The 20,465-nt window shown below is 38.2% G+C and overlaps 1 protein-coding gene across 3 annotated transcripts in view; it reads left to right on the top strand.

Annotated features, from left to right (window-relative positions):
- The first annotated feature begins 12,080 nt into the window (after positions 1-12,080).
- The window catches only part of ZNF280D (zinc finger protein 280D), a 41,046-nt gene continuing 32,661 nt past the window's right edge, over positions 12,081-20,465 (top strand). The window contains exons 1-4 of one of the 3 annotated variants that reach the window (XM_088519673.1): positions 12,081-12,108; positions 16,046-16,191; positions 19,911-19,976; positions 20,077-20,447. In XM_088519673.1, the coding sequence (XP_088375799.1) occupies positions 16,053-16,191; positions 19,911-19,976; positions 20,077-20,447 (576 nt within the window). In that variant the 5' untranslated portion in view covers positions 12,081-12,108; positions 16,046-16,052. Of the gene's footprint in view, positions 12,109-16,025; positions 16,192-17,992; positions 18,027-19,910; positions 19,977-20,076; positions 20,448-20,465 lie in introns of those variants that run through there. The other 2 variants (XM_088519677.1, XM_088519683.1) reach the window with 2 other exon arrangements.

Raw genomic sequence — 20,465 nt, 5'->3', positions numbered from 1 at the left:
CTTGCTGCTTGCTGCATTGTTATCCTCTTTATCATGAAATATATAATGTACCTGTATCAAAGAGACTCTATAGTAGAGCATACAGATGGAATTAATTCCTAAAACAGTCATGGGTCTGCAAGTGTTATTCTCCAAATCTCAATATAGTCTTCCTAGATTATTATACATGAACACACTACTAAATATATCATTGAAAAAAGGCTTTCTCCTTTTTCCTTTTAATAGTTAGTTCAAGTACTGTTGAAAATATACTACTACTAAATAATCAATTTGATAAATCCTGAAATTGCAAAGAGTATTTAGATTCTAACTACCAATAATCTACTAGTTATCAGCAGCAGCAAGAAAATTAAAAACAAACAAAAAGTTTATAGTGTTTTTTGAGACAAGTCAGTCTCTGCCAACACAGAGTAAGTAAATATATAATATACTAATATGAAATGGAGTGGTACAAAACATAACTGAGTAATGAGACTATAAAAAAACACTAAGATTTTCCAAGAGAATCATATACTGGGATATTTCATTCAAGGGATAAGTCACTGAATGGTGACCAATATAACATCTGATAGTGCAAGAACTCCTGGGTGGAATGCCCCCCAGATTACTCACTTGGAACTTGGTTTAGAAAAGATAAATTAATGGTCCAGACAGGAGTAGAGCAGAGTGGCAAAAATAAAAGGTTTACAGGAAAGACTCTATGGCTCTTAAAATGAGCTAAAATGGAATTATCTCTGAGTTGCTAAAACAAAGTGAATACATGGGGCATCTCTTGTAGTATATGTAATAGAGCACTGCCTCCCCAACAAACCACCCACCTTCCTTTCTGCTGCCAGTTACCCATTTACACTGCTCACAGCTCCAGCAGAGATAAAGATGAGGTCAGTGGCAAGGTGTCAGTCAAGGCTTTCTGCCATCTTGATTGCTCTTATAAATCACAGGCCAACCTGGGACGGCTGCTAGAGAAGCTAATTCTCATCTTAACTATATCTTTCCTTACCTGTATCAGGACCAGCTGTCTGCTGAGCTTCCATTCTACCACCTCCAATTCTTCTGTATCTCAGTCACTGCAGATATAAAGCATATTAGGGACATTTTTAAAGCCTTCTCCTTATTCACTGAGACATTTCTTCTTTACTATGTTTTTCAGCAGCACTTTTGAGGATTAGTCTTGCTGACAGCCACATGGCCTGAGTAATCAAGTCTATTTTATACTGTTCTATTCTGTTCTGAGAATTCCTCCCAGTAAAAAGCAGAATTTTAACTTCCTTTAAAAATTCAACAGAAAGTAAAGGAATTTTCTTTACACTTTTATGGTAGCTTTGATTTTTTTTCTTGGTGTAAACACGTACATATATCAATTGTAGTCTAATAGATGTAATCTCTCCTAAAATATTTTCCACTTCTCCTGAGAAGTACAAAAACAGGGGGGCTGGATTAGTGCCACAGATAATAATACAATTGCTGGCATTATTACTGTTCCCATAAACATGTTAATATTCTGTAAACATTCCATTAATATTCAACTGATATGTTCAAAAGGATACCTGCAGCTGGTTGATTCATCGCAGTTATTTCCAAAGTACTGTCTGCAAACTGTAAAAAAAATGCCCAGAAGCTGATCCTATCTCAAGGACTGGCAAAGGTCCCGATCCTGGCATGCAAGTAATTTTTGTCCTACGGATATCCTTTAGTAGGATGCAATTTATTTATAGACACACTGCATTTCTGACATACAAAGCACCAAGTTTCTGCTTTTTTTCTGAAATATTACTCATCTGGTTTAGCTGTATTTTGATTTATGACAATGTTCAAGGGCTTACAATAACACTAGCATATACATTACAGTGTTACCACTTTTGAAGTATAATTCTTGAGCAAAAAGGCCCAGGTAGCATAACTTTGAACTGAAATATGGTGAGGAAACTAGCTTCTGACCATGTACACAAGAACATCCATTTTGGACTCCAGATGCTGTCTGGAAGTGCATTGCTTCAAATATTTCTGTTGTTTTAAAGGATAAGTTTCTTAGATGAATGCATTTTATTCCCCTCCAAAGTAATACTAACTTGAAAAATATTTTGAAATAAATAGATGACTACCTGGGAACACAGGAGCAAGATCTCCTCCTATATCATGAAGTAGTTAACAGTAAGAACAAACATGGCTGCTTTTGCAAATTGTTTTCAATTAGTAGATGAAATAGAAAACTCATTTGAGAAACTGCTCTAAAAATTATATGCTACATTTCCCAAGTGAGTGCTTCACTATGCACCTAAAGAGCAGTCCTGTAGCTCAAGCAACTATAGGCAGTTTATAATTTATGCCTATTTTTTACAGGTGCATTTTGTATATATTGTTAATCAAGATTGACATTTTATAGCTAACTCAGATTTTATGTAGCTGAAAGCTTCAGTCTTAGTCAATTCAGTATACCTTGTATACCTTGATAGAAACAAGTGTTGCTAAACTCTTAAAACAATTCACTTGAGTAATTTAGAGAAGATACTTCATTTCAAAAGTAACTTTTCTTTAGCACAGATAAATCTCAGCGGCACGTGTAAATCCTCCCTAGCATCACAATTCTGAACAGAAAGCTGCCTTTAAGTATCACTGCTCCAAATATGTCACTGTTTCCTGATGTTTCCTCTTCTTTTTTCTTTTTTTCCAGAAAGTAAAATATCAGCCTGTCTAACCACCTTCAAGGAGTTGAGTCGTTTTTCACCGACTTGTACATAGTCATTAAAGAAAAAAGGGAGGGGTGGTCTGGCTGATGCTGGTGTGTAGTAAAGTATATGAACAGTGTTCATATAAGCTTGGAAAACATGAAAAAATAATTAAAAATGCTGCCAAATTCATACATGTCTATTCAGATACCTGTCCATTGTGAAAGTTTAAAATCTATACTCTACCTGCCCAAAGGAAAAACAAGTGCAGTTGACTGATTCAGTGTTAGCGTTTCCCAGTGAAACCATGTACCAGAAGTGAGATGTTAGAGAAACCTAAGTCTGATGTATTTTACACTTGTTACCACCATATTAACTACAAATCACACACTGCTTAGTGTTTTGCATTTTCTAGATATTTAAGATCTAAAAAACCTATTTGTTACAGTGCCTGGACTTCTATTAGTATATTAGCAAAATTAGGGAAATTAATTCACCTTGGAAATGTCTACTGCAGGAACATGAAAAGCTTCCTAGAGAAATCTATAGGCTACAAACGTTACAGCCAGATCCCATATACTCTCTGCTCTTTGATGTTTAAGGTACACTGTACATTCAGTAGTTGCTCCACCTTGTAATCAGAGTTCATGTCAAAGAACTATCTTTTGCATTTTAGGTAGCGTGAAAAGTAACATCGGTCAGACGCAGAATTTGAAGAAAAAGTTATTTTCACAAGTTTTATGCACTTATGTAACACTGGCAGCTGGATAACACAATAAATAAGTATACAGAGAAGAAACAGGAATTTGGGGTATTGAGAAAAAAAGGAAGAAAATAGAGACAACCAACTCAAAGTTAAGATAGCACAGGAATGGTGCCAACTCTTTCACTTCCATAGCAACAAAGCTATGAATTATCAAATTAGTCTGAAATGAGCCTGCGTGTTCGAAATCTATTAAACACATGTGCACACATGTGCTGTGATCGCACACATCTCCTTTCCTTAGTAAACCATTCTAAATACCTCTGAGAAGCCAGATGAAAATCTGATCCTTAAGAAATGACATTTATAAAAAATCATTTTCTAAATAAGTCCCTATCGAATTTATTGCCATGTCAACATTACTAGGAATAAACAAGAATTTATATTCTTCATATGAATTTTTGACCTCTCCTCCACATTTGCACATAAAAATATTATTTTCAGACAGGCTGCTTACAACACTTTCACCTGGGAAGTTACACAGCAAATGGATACCTTGCCTATATCAGTGCTAAAGTCAATATTAACGTGGTCATGTAGTACACATCACCATGGTATTCAGGCAGACTTTGCATTTTGAGTGAAGTGCAAACACATCCAGGGTGCCGGACACAGGCAGACCAAGCAGGCAGCATGCTGTCACTTTTGTAATTTGGCTGTAGAATCACAGACTGGCTAAATTTTAGTCAATGACCAAATACTCAAGGACTCAGAGATCATGGAAAGCCAACAAAACATTAACTGCTCTAGAGCTGTTGCTCACAATTTTGTTTCTGAAGTTTTCCTCAAGGAAAATAGTAATTCCTGTTGAGAATATTGTATGCCCAACATGGAAGAGTCTGCAGGAAAGATAAACAAGTCAATCCTGCTGAATATTAACACAAAAGAAATAGCTGCATAGATATGAGGGATGTTGGCCTAGCCCTAATCCTAACTTTCTCTAAACCTGAGGTCAAATTTACATCAAACTTCTTTTCTTTTCTTTTTTTTTTTTTAAGCTGAAGGTTGGGACCAAAAACTTTACCCATTACTGTCATTTTTCAACAAGAGTCTCTGCAGCATATGTTGAGTGGGTATTAAGCCACTTTTCCTGCTGTTTAAGGTAGTTATCTGTTTGGATTATTTTCGGCATGTGGAGTATGCTGATAGACATCTAGGACTGAATTTGTTCTGAGTTGAGTGATAAAAAGGAACCCAAATAAACAAGTTATATTTCCTATTTCTCTGATGTGAGAACTGAAAGAGAAGTTCCAGTAGATAAGCTGGTGTCTGAAGTACTCTTTCTCGAAGAAATTTCTTAAACAAAAACTAAACAATTTAAAGGCTTATTTCTTAATATTAATCTATTAATTTAAAATTAATCTAAACTCACCATGAAAAACATTTTAAAACTAAAACCTTTTTCTTTTCCTTGCTTTATTTCAATTATTATGGGTAAAAAGAGATTTTTTTTTTCTTAATGTGCAGAGACATACTTTCAAAGTTTAAAAGACTGGAAACTTACTCTTTTCTTCAGGGATGCATGCGAGACTCTATCACCTCATATAGGAAAATATAAACAGGTAATACACGCCTAACAAACATTATGAAATAAATTTATAAACAAGACAGATCACTGTTTAATATTTATACTTGTGCCAAATTCCTGAAGGTATTATACTATAACAACAAACTGTAGTAGACTAAATGCAATCAGTTTTACAAGCAAGTACCTTATGGAATACTCAAGTAAATCATACATGTGTTGAACAGTGTCTGTTTGCAGATGTTCATTTAGTGTCTGTTTGTGCATTCATACGTTACAGGCTTCCCATCTGAACTTATCCATTCTAATAAAACCTTGGCAGCAGCTCTGATTGTAATGTCATGTGGATTGGTACTTGCTGTATGTGTGCAGTGCCTCTAAGAATAGCAAATAATATTAAACAAGCCTGCAACTTTGATGCTGATAGACAAGATTTATTCATTGTTATACTTTTCTTGCTGACCTACAAAACCAGAAATGGACAATTGTGCTCTGATTCCCAGATTGAAATAGTGACAAGACACTACATGGAGTCCTCGGTAGGATTTAAAAACTCATAATTAGATATAGTTGTCACACAGTTCTTCCCGGTAGTTTGTTACTACTAAGTGTAGCAAGTCTGCTTTTGACATGTTCTAAATTTTTTTTTTTTAGAAATCTTCAATTATGGGGACTTCACAGTCTCCCTAGTTTTACTTTATCCAAGTTACTAACAAGGCAACACAATGTTAAAACTCAAACAACACCTAAAATGTGTCTTCTGGGTTGTGGTCAAGACTTTTGAAGCATACTATAAACCTTTTAACTCTTCAGGTGCTGTCATCAAACATTCATTTTGTTTACTAAAAAGACAGTAAAAAAAATGTAAGGGATTGTTTTAAAATATTAGCCTCCTCAATATCAGCAGAGGGGAAGGAGATGTCTCACGACATCTGTGCAATTGACTTAACCAAAACTACTTTAAAAATACCTCCTGTTTAGAAAACACTGAGGTTGAATATTTACTTTAAAAAAAATGAGTGCTATAGATATACATGCATACATTTAAATTTGTATACATATTAAACTGTATGAGTGTTAATGTATATATATATACACAGCTTGTTTATATAGGTATGCACATGTGTGTACATATATACAAATTGAATATATCTAATATCCACTATATATCATTTTTGACTCAATTATTCAAGTTCCTTCTCTGCGGAAATTTTTGAAAGTATTGGAGGCTGTATCTGGAGATTGTGTCCAGTTCTGGGCTCCACAGTACAAGAGGGATGTGGAGCTGCTGGAGAGAGTCCAGTGCAGGGCTACGAGGATGATCAGGGGCCTGGAACATCTGCCCTATGAGGAGAGGCTGAGAGAGCTGGGCCTGTTCAGCCTGGAGAAGAGAAGGCTGAGAGGGGACCTGATCAGTGTCTATAAGTACCTCAAGGAAGGCAGTGCAGAGGATGGTGCTGGTCTCTTTTCAGTGGTGGCCACTGACAGAACTAGAGGTAATGGCCACAAACTGAAGCACCAAAAGTTCCACATGAACTTAAGGATTTTTTTTTTTTTTTAAAGCAGTGAGGGTGACAGAGCCCTGGAACAGGCTGCACAGAGAGGTTGTGGAGTCTCCTTCTCTGGAGATCTTCAAAACCCACTTGGACGCAGTCCTGTGCCACATGCTCTAGGTGACCCTGCGTGTGCAGGGGATTGGACTAGATGAGCTCTAGAGGTCCCTTCCAACCTTAAGCATTCTATGATTCTATGAATCTGAGCAAATGACTATAAGAGAACCAAGGCCAAGAAAAGCAATCTAATTCTCAAATATAAGTGGTTTATCTATGAAAAGCTTTGTAGAATTTATTTCTAATATCTTTATCCCCCATTTATTCAACAGTTTAATAAATGCTGGAGAGTACCAACCCAAGATTCCCTGACTCACTAAAAGTCTTGAGCACTATCCTTATTTCCATGTAGGCTCATATGTATCTCGATTAGCAAAGTCCTGGTTCTACAGAGAAAGATTTGCTGGAGAGCTGAAAGCAGAAGGCTTTGGGAATTCAGTTAAAGAAAACACTAGAGAACAGCCAGGATAACAGAGGATAAGAAACAAGCCTATCTGGAATTGAAAAGTTAGCAGAATTCAATGAAAAGTGTTAAAACACCTATGACACAGGGAAGGGAGAGAAGATAAGAAAAGCAGAGGTAAGGTAAGGCAAAGCATGTAAAAAGGGGCAGGTGAAATTAGAAAATAGTTTGTTTATTGCGAGCCTACTTACCTCTCATGACAAATAGTTTACCTTGATATAAGGCTTTAAATGTAAAATATTTCTCCTGTTCTTAACCCCAAATCTGATTTTCCTTTCTCCCTTGCAGGCCTACCTCCAATGTCACCATTCTTAGCAACGGGAGAGCAGAAACTAACTAGCTTAAAGTTTTCAAAACATACCTGAAAGTTAAGATCCCAATTTATCTTACAGGTATCTTACTCTTCACTAGTGTAAATGGTAACCTGAAAATTGGTTTCTGTTTTCTGCCTACTTATTGGAAGATTAGATTGCCTACAGATTTGCAAGATTAGTGCGATATTTCTAGATAATATTTTTAGACACTATCATTGAAAAACACCCGAGATGTATTCCTGGTAACAGCGGGAAAGGCAAGAATAGATGATATGCACAAAGTACTGATTTGCAAAAGTTGTATGTTTCTTTCCTATAAAGGTTGATAAGTTTATGTTCTCCAGGTGCTCTGTTTGTATTCCTCTGTACCCCCTATTTAACTGCCCTGTAATCTTCTTCGTACAAGGCACTTCCAGTTCTTAACATTAAACATTGTCACAGGTACAGCAATGCAGCAATTCTGCATTTGACTGAGCTTTATGACAGAGGTAGCTGCGCACTGGTAATAAATTAATTGATTCCCATATTTATGTAACCTGTAAACCATCAATTTGCTCAAACGATTTGTCGCATCTGTCATTGCTTCAGGTAAGAAAGGAGTCCGATTTCTCCTTTTTGGATGCTGTCTCTCATTCACCTTCATTCTTTGTGGAGGCAGTCAGGGAAGCGGAAGATTTTTCCAAAACAGTGAAATCGGTTATGTCAATATAGTAATAAATGAATTTCCTAAGAACGAATGTCAAAGGCAATTGACAAGCTATTGACAAGCACTTCTTTGCAAATTCTTAGCCCAAAGATAACAGCACTTGTAATGTATACCTGATTTTGTGAATCCTTAATGGCATGGTTAAAGGTTTTCAGAATCAGCCTATAATGCAGAAAAAAAAGACTAGCTTGTCTTATGATTTTGTGATAAGAAGTAGGATAGTTTATATGCCTTAAGCACACATCTTTGTTTTTTTTCATATTGAGCTTTCCAAAGAATCAAGTAAACTTCCTGAGTTTCTAATATCTAGATCTTTGGTCTTGATCTGGAAACAAAGAAGTCTAGCCAAACTATTTGTGTCAGTAAAAACCTTGATGAAATCTCTTTGGCTTTTATGCCTCTGCACAGCTACATATGCAATGACTGTGGTTAAAGATTAAAAGGATCAACTTGTCAAAAAGTACCATTGTCAGGGCAGAAAGTAATCATCAAGCTTTTGCATAGATGGATGCATTGCTTAAAGACATGCCAATTGAACTAAGGCATAAGGGTTTTTTTTTTTTTCCTTCGCTAGCCTCAAGCTTTTTTTTTTTTTCCCTCGCCATAAAATTAAAACAGATAAACATCCTGAGAACAATTATACTGGGCCTTTTGGCTACAGAAGTTAGTGATAGAATAGACTTCTATTGGATTATCTCTTTTCTAGTCTCTGTAAACCAATGTAAGCTTTCTTTCACACTTGAGCTGAAGCAATCGAGAGTGACTGCCGTCTTAGAGAGAAATGCCTGCCAGAATAAGTCTCTGCACTTCTGAATGAGAATTCCCCATTTCCTATATCATTCTCCTTTCAACCGTAACTTAAAATAACGTGTTTTCAGTCGTGTTCTTCCTGCCTAAACTCACTTTCTCCCAGTTTCATCCTGCAGGTGATCAGCTAGTAATCTAGCTACTGATTACTTCTTCAGAAGACATGCTTCATTTTGCAACTTGTCCCTACTTTCTATATATATAAAACAACGAAGTCTTTAATGCACAATACATTTGTTTTCTTTTTATAATATATATTGTAGGAAGGAATAGAAACAGTTTAGACTAGTGCAAAATATAGCAATCAATATCTATCTCAGGCACAAAGCCTTTGAAACATCCACACACAAAAAAAGAAACTGGTAAGAGATTACTGTCAATGACTCTCAGAAAGGAAGGCAGTCTTTGTAGCTAAGTAGATCACAGACCAGGTGATCACAGATGCAATAATTCAGACTAGTTAGGTTTCATATTCAGTTTTATTACCATAGCCAACAGTGTGTGCATACAGCCCAGTTGCATGAAATATAACCATTCTCTGTAATTAAATTCTGTTAAGAAGTTGTGCTTTTATCACTATAAAAGCAAATAACCATTTTTATAGTGAAAAAAGCAAATTGGATTCATTTGTATGCTCTTTTCTCTATGAGCTCTCGAGTATGGTCCTACTAAACCTCTTGTTGCCTTATCAGTATCTTATTTTTCATATAATGCAGCATTCCTTCCTAGTGGTAAATTTTGGATGGTGTCTCCAGAATTTGTAACTTTTGGGACTGTGTTTGGAGGTACTGCATGTCTTTCATCATGCCGGTTTTTCTTACAGGATATATGGTTCAAAGTGTGGGGTGCCTCTGCCTTTCTTATTATAGGAACCTCTAAAGGGCTTAGCTAGTAACTGAGGGAACATAGGAAAGACTTGGGAGAGATGAGGGGATAATTATGGGATCTATTAATTTTATTTCATTCATCTGAGTTCTACAGCTATGAATGTTTCCTATGCCCACTTGGTAAACTTACTTTGCCTTTGAAGGGCAATGCAAGAACGTGATATTCAAACAGATTTGTCTAAGAAATCAAGTAGGAGTCTTGTAGAACTGTCGGTATACAACTGCATGCCTATATATATGCACAATACTAATAAATTAAACGTGCAGAGCTTTCTTATCATCTCAGGCATTTCATAGCTTTTTTTGTGCTTTAATTCACAGCCTTAATATTCTCTTTGTAGAGAATTATCTTTCTTTTAGAAAGAACATAAACACCTGCAATGATTTCAGAGTACACATGTGCACACATAGGTAGTTAAATACACATGTGGGTTTCATAACTGGGCTATATCTGACAATTATAAATTTGATAAGAAGAGTTCACTTCCCAGTCACTTATGTCTCAAATGAGTTCCCCTTTTTAATTTCCATTCCTTCTCCATTTTCTGCCAAAAGTCAATAGAAATTGTTTCTTTTATTTGATTTTTCTTCTCCCCCTCCCCAACACTTTAGCAAGATGGTAGCGTTTAATAACTATTTAACTACTAAATTATAATAACTAAATGATTTAATTACATAATTAGTAAGCAGCAATTCTTTAATTACTAGATATTGTTTGATTTTTTTTCCTCTCTAGGGTTCTAAAGAACCCCTAAAGCATCTCTAATCTAGTAGGTAATAGTAAAAATGAACAAAATATGTTCCAGACAATATTCTGATCTTCAGAGCTTATGTTCAAAAGGATGAAAACACTTCATTTATTCTTTCTAGACCCCTTATATTTGAGAGAATTTACACTAAATAAATGAGGAGTTATGAGGGTCTCTATAACAGATTTTGCCAACAACAGGGTATGAAAAGCACAGGGTATGGAAAGACAGCCAACATTTGACTAAGTAGTCTCCCATTAGCTCTTTTCCAAAGTTCTCCAAGAAGTACTTAGATATTTTACAAAAGAAAAACATATTTTAAAAGGGCAATAAAACTTGAAGGAATCAATCTAAACTCAAGAGTTCTTTTAGACAGACAGCTTGACCATTGTAATCAGTATGTTAGGAGGCCAAAGTGAGAAAAAGGTCACAAAGTCGCTTAATCACCAGTTGAGACGTTTTCCTATGAAAATTTTAGCTGAGATAAATGAAAAGCTGAGCTACACTGTGTATTAAGACATAGTGTTCTCTAGACATAGAGGCTACAGTAGGTACTTAAGAACTCTTCTAGCAAATAATTTATGCCTCACCAAAAGTAACAGCAATGTTATACTCAGCAAAGGATTGGCACAGCTGACCTTCAGATTTGATTCTGTAATTTAACTCACTGGGTAAAGAGTTAAGAAAAAAAAAAAAGAAGAAAAAATATTCACAATGATATTATATAAATATATGTATGAACCTCCCCTCAGAACCATGTTAGGTTGGGTACTGTGCACTCCAGCAGAATCTCTAGTATCTGGGGCTCCATGGAGTTCAGCAGCACAATCCACAATAGAGAACAGATGCCTGCATTTTGTGTTTACTTCCCATACATTTTAGCTGAGATTTTGCTCTTTAATACATCTGGCAGTAGGGAGAAACCAGCACTTGTGCTTGGCCACCCTGTGAGCAAAAGACTGTGGTGCTTTCAGGAGCCTCCCAAAGGTTTAGCCCCCTTCCCCCAGTACGTGCACATAGAGAACGCACTTGCTAGCTCCACGCGCTAGACTTACTTACAAGGGCACTGCCACAGTAACACAGCTCAGGGCATCATGCTGCTGAAGAACAGCCCAGGTGCAGCTAAATACAAAGCTATGGTACCACCTCAGACTATGTACTCTTCCCAAGGCAGCACAAGACACGTCGCGCGGCCTGGGTGCTATAAAGGCCGAGGAGGCGGGCGCGGCCCTCGACAGACGCCTTTTAACGGCCGCCTTTTAACGGCCGCCCTTTAACGGCCACCGCGTCACGGCCGCGGGGTGTGAGGAGCGGCACATGGCGCAGGCACCGCCCCGCGCGCAGCCCCGCCCCGTCTCGCCGGCGCCGCCGTGGGGCTGACCCGCGCTCTACCCATCAGGCAGCGCGCGGCCTGCCCGCCGCCACCGCTCCCTCCCTCCCCCGGCGGCGCCTGGGCCGGGCTGGGGCGCCGCGGCCCGGCGATGTGAGGCGGCTCCGCCAGCGCCGCGGCCTCCTCTCTTCGCCTCACCTCTCCCCTCCCCTTTCCTTCCCTCCCCTTGGCGGCTTGGGAGGAAGCGCGGGAAGCGCCCGCCCGCCGCCCCTGCAGACGCGCAGCACGGTAAGGCGGCCCCGCCGCGCCTGGGCCTCCCCGCGCCCAGGGAACCGCGCGGCCCGCGGGGGGAGCGTCGCCTGTGAGGCCGGCGCCATTTTGGGTCGGAGCGCGGCCTCGCGGCCACCTCCTCCGCCTCTCCGGGGTGGGAGCCCGGGCCCCGTGGCTTCCCCAGCCCCGCCGGGAGCTGCGGAGCTGGCCGCGGGGGCGGCCCAGGCGCGGCTCGCTCCGCCCTGCAGCCGCGCCGGGCCCCGCGCCCTCCCCGCAGCTGCTGGCGGCGGCGGGCCTGCTGCCTCCCGCGGCCTCCTGCCGCGGCCTCGCCCTGACCCCGGCGCCGAGGGCGGCGGCGAGGCCGCTGCAGGGAAAGCGGCGCCGAGGGCGGCGCGGCGGCCCTGGGGCTTTGGCGGCCTCGCACCAGGCGGGTGTGAACTGCTGCCTCGTTGGCGAAGGCAGCTGCGCCCTTGTCGAGGCGGAGCCTGCGCCAACCGCGGCGCGCAGGGGCTGGCGCGTTTTGTGGTGTTTTGCCTCTTAGGGGCAGTTGGTTTATGCTTCGGCTTTTTAAAACTTCAGGGTTCAATTTCTGCTTTATCATCGTTGCTTCGCTGCTGAAACAAATGCAGCGCCGCTAATAGCACAGATGGAGCAAAAAGCTGCAATGCTGCTCTTCAGCTGACACAGTGCAAAGTTATGTGCCCCTACGTGAAAGGGACTGAAGCGTGAAGTGGATGTTCACCCTGTGGTGTTTCACTGCAAATAACATCGCTGGTCTTTTGAAGCTGGGGAAATAAAAGTGTTAAAATACTGCAGTATGCTATTACTGTGTAGTAACACTGTTATGGAAAAGTGATAAGGCTAGTCTGCAAACTTTTTTGTTAGTGGATGCCCTTACACTTTAAGCATACTTCTCAATCTTTTGCTAGTGTTTTGGCTATTTTTTTTTTTAAGTTAACCCAAGGAAGTACTGTGTTGGAAACATTGCTTGACCTTGAGAGGAACAGGTGAATTGCAATTGTAGTAGTAAATAAATGCTCTTTCACTAGCTGAAGGTCCTACTGTTGCTGTATTTGTCATGACTTTTATATTGCTAGTTTCTGCACATCCTCAAAGTACACTTTTACTGAACACTTTCCCCTGTTTTCACTACTGCTCTTATACTCTTGTTATTCGTCAATATTTGTGGGTTTTTCATTGTTTCTGTTAACATGAACACTAAAAAACGCATATAAATGCAACTGAGTAAAAATAGTTATCTTTGAGCATAATTGCCCTATGAAGTAAAGAGGTCCAAGTTAGTGCTCTTCTAAGTACTGTTATTTTCTCCAGAATTTTTAGCTTCTCTCGTTTTGCACAGCACGCTCATTTTCTTTGTCTTCTATCAGTTTTTAGTTCAGAACTTGTCTTATATGTAGCACTGGAATGGGATTCCATGAACTCATGTTTTACAGGATTTTGGTTATCTGTGTCCCTCATGAACTTTCATATCTAGCCTTAGTTCTTGCTGGGCAGGGGTGTAGAAGCATTGGCCATATTTTTTTCCCCTCCTAACTTTTCTTACCTTTTAAGCAGTAGCTCTGTGTTCTGTTTGTTTTTATTTTAAGATATTAAGATATTTTAAGATATTTTGAAGAATTTGGTCACGGTTCTCTCACTTAAGCTGGAACTGTGGCTTAATTGCTTTCTTTGATTGTATACATGGTGTTTTATTGAAGTTTTGGATCTGAAATTTGTGGACTACTTTCAAGAAAAATGTGTATGTGTGTATTTATATTTCTATACTTACAGTTTTCAAGGGAAGTAGGTATATATATGCATTTCAAAGGAAAGTCTATTGTTGGTAGGTTTATGTTTGTTATACTGGAGTCTGTACCTCTTCTGGAAAATATTTGTGAGGGGTGGGAGGGAGTTGAATGTTGTTGCTGGCGTTGAGGCTGACCACTAGCGGGATTCCTGGAATGCATGATCCACTTTAGCTAAAAAACTGAAAACTTGGAAGCTAATTGTGCTCTAAAAATGTATGTAGACGTTTCTTTTGGCAGCAAAGGCATTCTGAGCAAATCCTGTGTATCTCTTGTCAACTCTATCCCCCTTCCACAGTTATGATTCCTTAGGCTACTAGTTTTTAGAGCTGTCAGCTATTCTGGGACAATTGTTTGTAGGCCAAGTTATTTTTAACCTGTGTTGGTTCACTTCAGGCTCTGATGGAAAGTTGTACTAGCACAATTTGGGGAGCAATACAGGAGGGCAGGAACTCCTTAGACAGTGTTTGTTGCCAGAAAAAATTATTGGTGGAAACACAATGGTCATAGGATTGGAGTTTTTTTAAAAACAAGATCTGTAATATTCTGACAATTCCATTTTTAAAGCTGGGCCAATTTTTGAATTCTCTTTTAACATTATCTTAACATCTTCAGCATTTTATGTTCATTACAATATAAATAAGTTGGTTTATCTCTGTTGCTCCTGAGAAAAGGAAGATCAGTTTCTTCTGCCTTTCTTGCATTGACATTAGTGCTGGTCTGAAAGGCTGGGTGGAGAGTGGGGGTCAGATTTAGAGAGCTAATCTGTCAGAGAGCTCTCATTCTATGTGAATTATTTTCACTCTGTCTTAACCAGTTTGCTTTGTCAACTAAGTGCTGCATCAGCACAAGAATGTGAGAAGTAGCAGTGCTTTTTTTCATGTTTTAAGCGGTGACCTGTTATATCTGACCATCAATTGAAGAGTAGTTCTAGTCTTGCTCTGCTAAATTTCTTTGTTTGCTTTGTTTATCTGCAGTAGTCCAGTGCTGAATTGGATGTTCGTGTGTTTAAGAAAATTGCCAATTAGTTTCAAGGATTTAATCTCTTATATGGAATTAATTTTGGGATTTTCACCCAAAATTATCTTGTTTCTTCTCCCATCCCACATCCTTTACTGAAAAATAGAGGCATCAAATAAATCAAGGTTTCTGGTGATAGTTTTGGCTCAAAAGCTTTTGAAACTTCCATGGGCCCCTGGTCCTAGTTCTCACTGAGATGAGCTGGTGTTTTTATGAAAATACTAATCTGCAAAGTTGCTCTTGTCTCATTACACATTAGACTGATGGTAGCATTTTTTTTTTTAAAGAATAGCAGTAGTTTTATACTCCTTTATTGCTCAGAAATGTTTTCAAGATCGTTTTGGAGGATGTGAATAGAAAAGGGAAAATGTCATTGGTTGTCACAGTTAAAAACAGAAACAGTTGTGACAAATGTTGCTTATATTTTGTTTAATTCCCCAGGGTCACATAATATTTTTTGTTACTCTCTTCAAACAAGCCTTCCTCCACCACTACAGTAGGAGCCAATCACCAAGCATTAGGGACCCAACCTTATGAAAGTCTATACAAAACTTACCCTGTTCATATTGATTATGGGGATATTACACAGTGTTTTTAAAGTTTTAAGAAAATCTTATATGTAAAGTCGTGGCAAAACTTTATAAAATTTGTGGGAGGGTGGTAGTGTATTTTTTCTATTCACTTATATATTTTTTTATTATAATATTTCAAGAGAGCAGAGCTTTAACTAGTGTTTAAGTGGCCCGCTTGTGCTAGATACATTACATTCTTCATCAGTCTTTGAATCACTAACCTGATATAGAAGTATGTTTAAAGAGATACTTTTTTTTTTTACTGTTTTATTGATTTTGAGTGATGACTGGTGGGTTTTACCAAAAAAGATTTAAGTGATGTGATGATTTTTAGGTTTTCCTTTTTTGTTTGCATAGTTTACCCCTTCTCTCCCTTCCGCCTTAGTGAGAAAATGTGTTTTGGAGTAAATTATCAGGAAAGTGATGTATTGTCAGTCTTTAAAGGTCTTTTAGATTGGATGAGGTTCAAGCTGTATGAAACAGAGATAAGTAGGTTGTCAGTGGGAATACTATTTTCAAGTGCAGTAATGCGTTGTTTTTGTTTTTTTATTGCTCTAGTCTCGAGATGGCAGAATTGTTTATGGAATGTGAAGAAGAGGAGCTAGAACCATGGCAAAAGAGAGTGAAAGAAGTGGAGGAGGATGATGATGATGATGAGCCTATCTTTGTTGGGGAAATCTCAAGCTCAAAGCCGCCTAGTACATGTAAGATATTAATTTATCCTTTTTAAATTACAGAAAATGTTACAAAATGTTATTTTAGGGTGGAGAACTTTAGAATTACTTGAAAATATGAAATTTTTAACTGTAAGTTTTAAGGAATTTTAAGTTTTAATGTTTATTCCTATGTCATATACAGAAAATTGGCATTCTTAGGAAATTGTCCTTCTGAAGGCCCAGGTTTCTTATAAGCTGTGTGTTCTTGCCAAACTTAAATCTCTGAAGTCAAAACCAGGGCCCTTGAATACTTTAGCTAGAATGGCATGGCTCAAGTCCCCTATATACAAACACTGAAACATGTGTTTGTTCTCGGGATGGTTACCACCCAGGTGGATACATGTGTCTCCCTATTGAAGTAGTCTACATGAATTTAAGTTGCCATGTGAAGATGCTCACTTTTCTGCACCCCACATTTAATGTGTTGGTAGGCAGTATGAATGACTAGGTGTCATTCTGACAATGCCAAGTTCAAGAGCATGTAGTAAGGGCATAATCAGGAAAAGTTATTAATGTGAAAATTGTAGGAGGCTCTCTGTCAAGTAAGAGATTTGTATTAATTCATCCATCACCTGTAAAATAAGAGTTTTGTTTCATCAAGCTCTGTAGTTTTCTCCTAATGCAGGCAGTGCAGGGAGTGAGTTAGGTGGTTGGGATATCAGCAGCTGTGTCAGGATTCCATGTGTGTCCTGAACTTTGCCTTTGACAGGTAAGTAAAGGAGAAAATTATTTTTATTACTTAACTTTAGTAATGAGATTTTTAAAACTCCATATGCAGCTATCTTGTAGTTGATTATTGAGGTTTGATTTCAGAGTTCTCTGATTATTCAATGCACAAGACTGCCTGCAGAAATTATTAGCTTTCTCTTTCTGCTTCATCCCTGCTACACTGGTATCTGAGATTCATAAAAATGTTTACAGTTTGCAGTCCTGCACCTTCAGGCAAAATGCTAGGTAAGGGTTTCTGTCACACTTTACTGCAGAGACTTTGAAGCTGCTTACTAGATCTTTAGGCCTATAGTTCATAGCAGCATGGTTTGTTTCTCAGTAGTGATTTACCTTGACTCTTCCTGGGATTGTAAGTCTTGCACTAGTTTAAAAATACATGACATGTTAAATATTAAAGTAGTATGGAAGTTGTTAAAAGTTGTCTCACTTAGGAGTAGTTCTTCTACGGGTATATCTCCTTAAATATTTTTAAAATGCTTTAAAATAGATTGTCCTTTTCAATACCTGAAAAATATTTGAAAATAAGTTTCTGCAGAGATATAAACTTCTCTCTTTTTTTTTTTAAAAAAAAAAAAAAAAAAAAAACTAAATCCCCCAACCCCTCTCAAAAAGAAAATCATCACCACTATCCCCCCCACCCCCTCACCCCCCACCCCAAAACAAAGAAACAGAAAGCCTTGCTGTTTTCTGGAAGTCCAGAGACTTGTGGATTGGTGTTGGTCATGTTAAGAACAGGTAATGGAATAAACAAAGGTAAAGGGTGTTAGGCATAAATTGGAGCAACAAATATGCCAGGCTTCCTTGCATTTCTTTTAGCTTCAAAATTCTTTTTGTTTATTTTGATCATAAAAGACAAATATATGTTTCAAGTGAAAGCTATCTTTCTAATATAATTTACCAACTTTAAGAACTTCTGCAAAAAATACAGGCTTACAGTGTATGTGTCATAGTGCTGTCTACATCCAGTCCTTACCCGAGTCAGTTACGGTATAACTTTATCTTTCTTCTTTTAATTTCCTTAACTTTTCTATTTAATCTCCTGCTTGACTGTCAAAAACAGCTATGGAAGAATGACATCAGTTCTTCTCTGGCTTGTAAGTAGTATTTTCTGGCAGTAGTCTGCAGAATCATCCCTGCTGGTAGCAGACAAGCCACAGTGAATTCACCCTGGCTTATCACTCTTACTTATTTGTTACTTGAGAATCTCTGATCAGATGACAAATGAATGCTTTCATGTAGCTCTTTACGTTTTCCATGAAATAGTTTATTTTCAATATACAGCAGTCTTTTTTAACTGTCTTTTGACAATGCAATAATCACTTCTATGCAGCCTTGTGTGGAAAATTGAAGGAAAAATGAAGAATGCCCAAATTGTACAGGCTGACAGTGTTATGTACAACACTGTCAACACTTAAGTGTCTCTTCCTTCTGTACTGGAGGGTTAGTTTGAGTGGGATGATAAGTAAATAATGCTTTGTTCACTTTGTGTAGTTTTATCCATTTACCGACCTTGCTTCTTCACAATCATATATAGCTGTAAGTTGTCCCTGTTTAAAAATACTCTTCTTTGTCAGATTTCTTATAGTTCAGTGCAGTTTTACCTAAGACATGACAAATAATACTTGCCTGAAGGTGAGTATGCTTTGTTAGCTGTAACTCTTCCTTACAAGTGAAGGAAGGCTTTAGTTGCTTTAACTTCATTTTGCTCTAGATTTCCAATGTGGGATATAGATTTATTAGCAAGCATTAAAAAAGCTACATGTGTACAAATACATGTTCAGGTAGAACTGCAGAAGTGAATCCTTACTCATGTATAGGGTCATATTAAACTAGAGTATCATTACTATTACAGAAGAAAATTTCCTTGTATCTTAGAAACATGCAGACCTGTCTGGATCTGTTGGTTGCAGCTGCCTTTTCATGAGCAAATCACAAAAATGGTTGGTATGATCAAAATGCAGGTTACAGGCTGAGAGCTGTGGGTTTTTTTTTTTGTTTTCTTCCTCTTAGATTTTTTTTTTTTAATTAACATGAATACTGCATACTCGTGAGCCATTACCTCTGGAACCAGACTTACATATTGTTCTTAACAAGTGTAGGTGATCTATGACCTCTTGCCTGATGTTATTCGGCCGAGGTCTGAGGAGTTACTTAAGTCTTATTGGATAGATATTGGAGGTTCTCATTTCATATGCATATTTTCACATGTCTGTGCAAGAAACTTTATAGCTATATTAGCTGAGAACCTGCTGGTAAAAGAGAATTTTGATTTGAATATTATTTCAATGTTCTGAAATGAGCAGAAACTTAAAGTTACAGTAGTTGAATTACTTGGCAAATACTGGTTTTGTTGTAGAGGTTAGGGAGGGAGCATCAAATCTCCAGAAATTCAATACCTTTCTGAAGCTGTTACTCTAGACTACCATACTGGATATAAAACAAAACTGTCCCACTTGTAATGCAGCTCCAATATCACCACTTTGACTTCCTTTCTTACTGGAAGTTAGAGCATAAAAACAAGACTGTAAATGGGTACCATCCTTCATTTTCCCGTAATGCAGGAGTACTTGGTTATTGATTTAGAGGAAGTACTTCCTGTCCTGTAGATAAGTTTTTGTATCTGGGGAAATTCTTGTTATAGATATGACAAGCTGAAGTGAGCAAATGTATCTCTTTATATTTTGTAATCCTCAGGGCTGAATATTTTGGATGTTCTTATTTGTTTCTTTTATGTGTTACCTTGCTTCCAACAAAATAAAAACTAAGACTTTGGTGAATTCGTTTACTTGGGGGGAGGAGAGGGGAAGACTATATCTTAATCTGTGCAACTGATGTTTTGTTTTGCCAGGTATTTATTTTAGAAATCATCTTCTAATATATGTCAAATCCTAATTGGATTAATTTGTGGATATAAATGGTGCTTTTAATTTGCAAAGCAATTAATTATCTGCAATTAAGACAAATGTAACTTTTGACAGATATATTGAACAGAGTCAACCTCAGCTCATCACGAAGGGGAATACAGAATGGTGCAACCAGTAGAGGTACTATGTTGTCCTAATATGGTAATAAAAAAAAAACTCTTATAAAAAAATGTCTGATTGCAATATTGTATAAAAATAACTTTGGAATCCTTTGTAACAGGTACAGTTACTACATTCAAGCCTGACAGTCACCATTATGCGACACCTGCCTCCAGCCCCAGTGCCATGCCTGTTTCATCAGTTTTTCAGGCCGTATCTAGATCTACAAGTAGTTCTGTAGCAGTTCAACCCTTGTCTAGAGCAGTGAATGTCTCAGGAACTTCACAGACATTGCAGAGGCCAATTGCTGGATGTTTATCAACACAGCAGCTGCCCCGGTCAAGTTCTGGAATCCCGCAATCTGTCAGCAGACCTGTAACCATTCCAGTGACGACACAGCCAGTATCAAGAAATATTACCATTCCTGTAGTGGCTCAACCGATACCAAGGCCAGTGATCACTGTAACAGCACAGCCTGGAATATTAGATCAGGTAAACTCTTATTCCCTT

The sequence above is a fragment of the Tinamus guttatus genome, unplaced genomic scaffold (assembly GCF_059628265.1).
Source record: "Tinamus guttatus ecotype Peru unplaced genomic scaffold, ASM5962826v1 Tinamus_guttatus_pri_ptg000004l, whole genome shotgun sequence".
Taxonomy (NCBI): domain Eukaryota; kingdom Metazoa; phylum Chordata; class Aves; order Tinamiformes; family Tinamidae; genus Tinamus; species Tinamus guttatus.
Note: the sequence above shows the minus strand (reverse complement) of the source record. Positions and strands in the feature narration are given on the sequence as shown.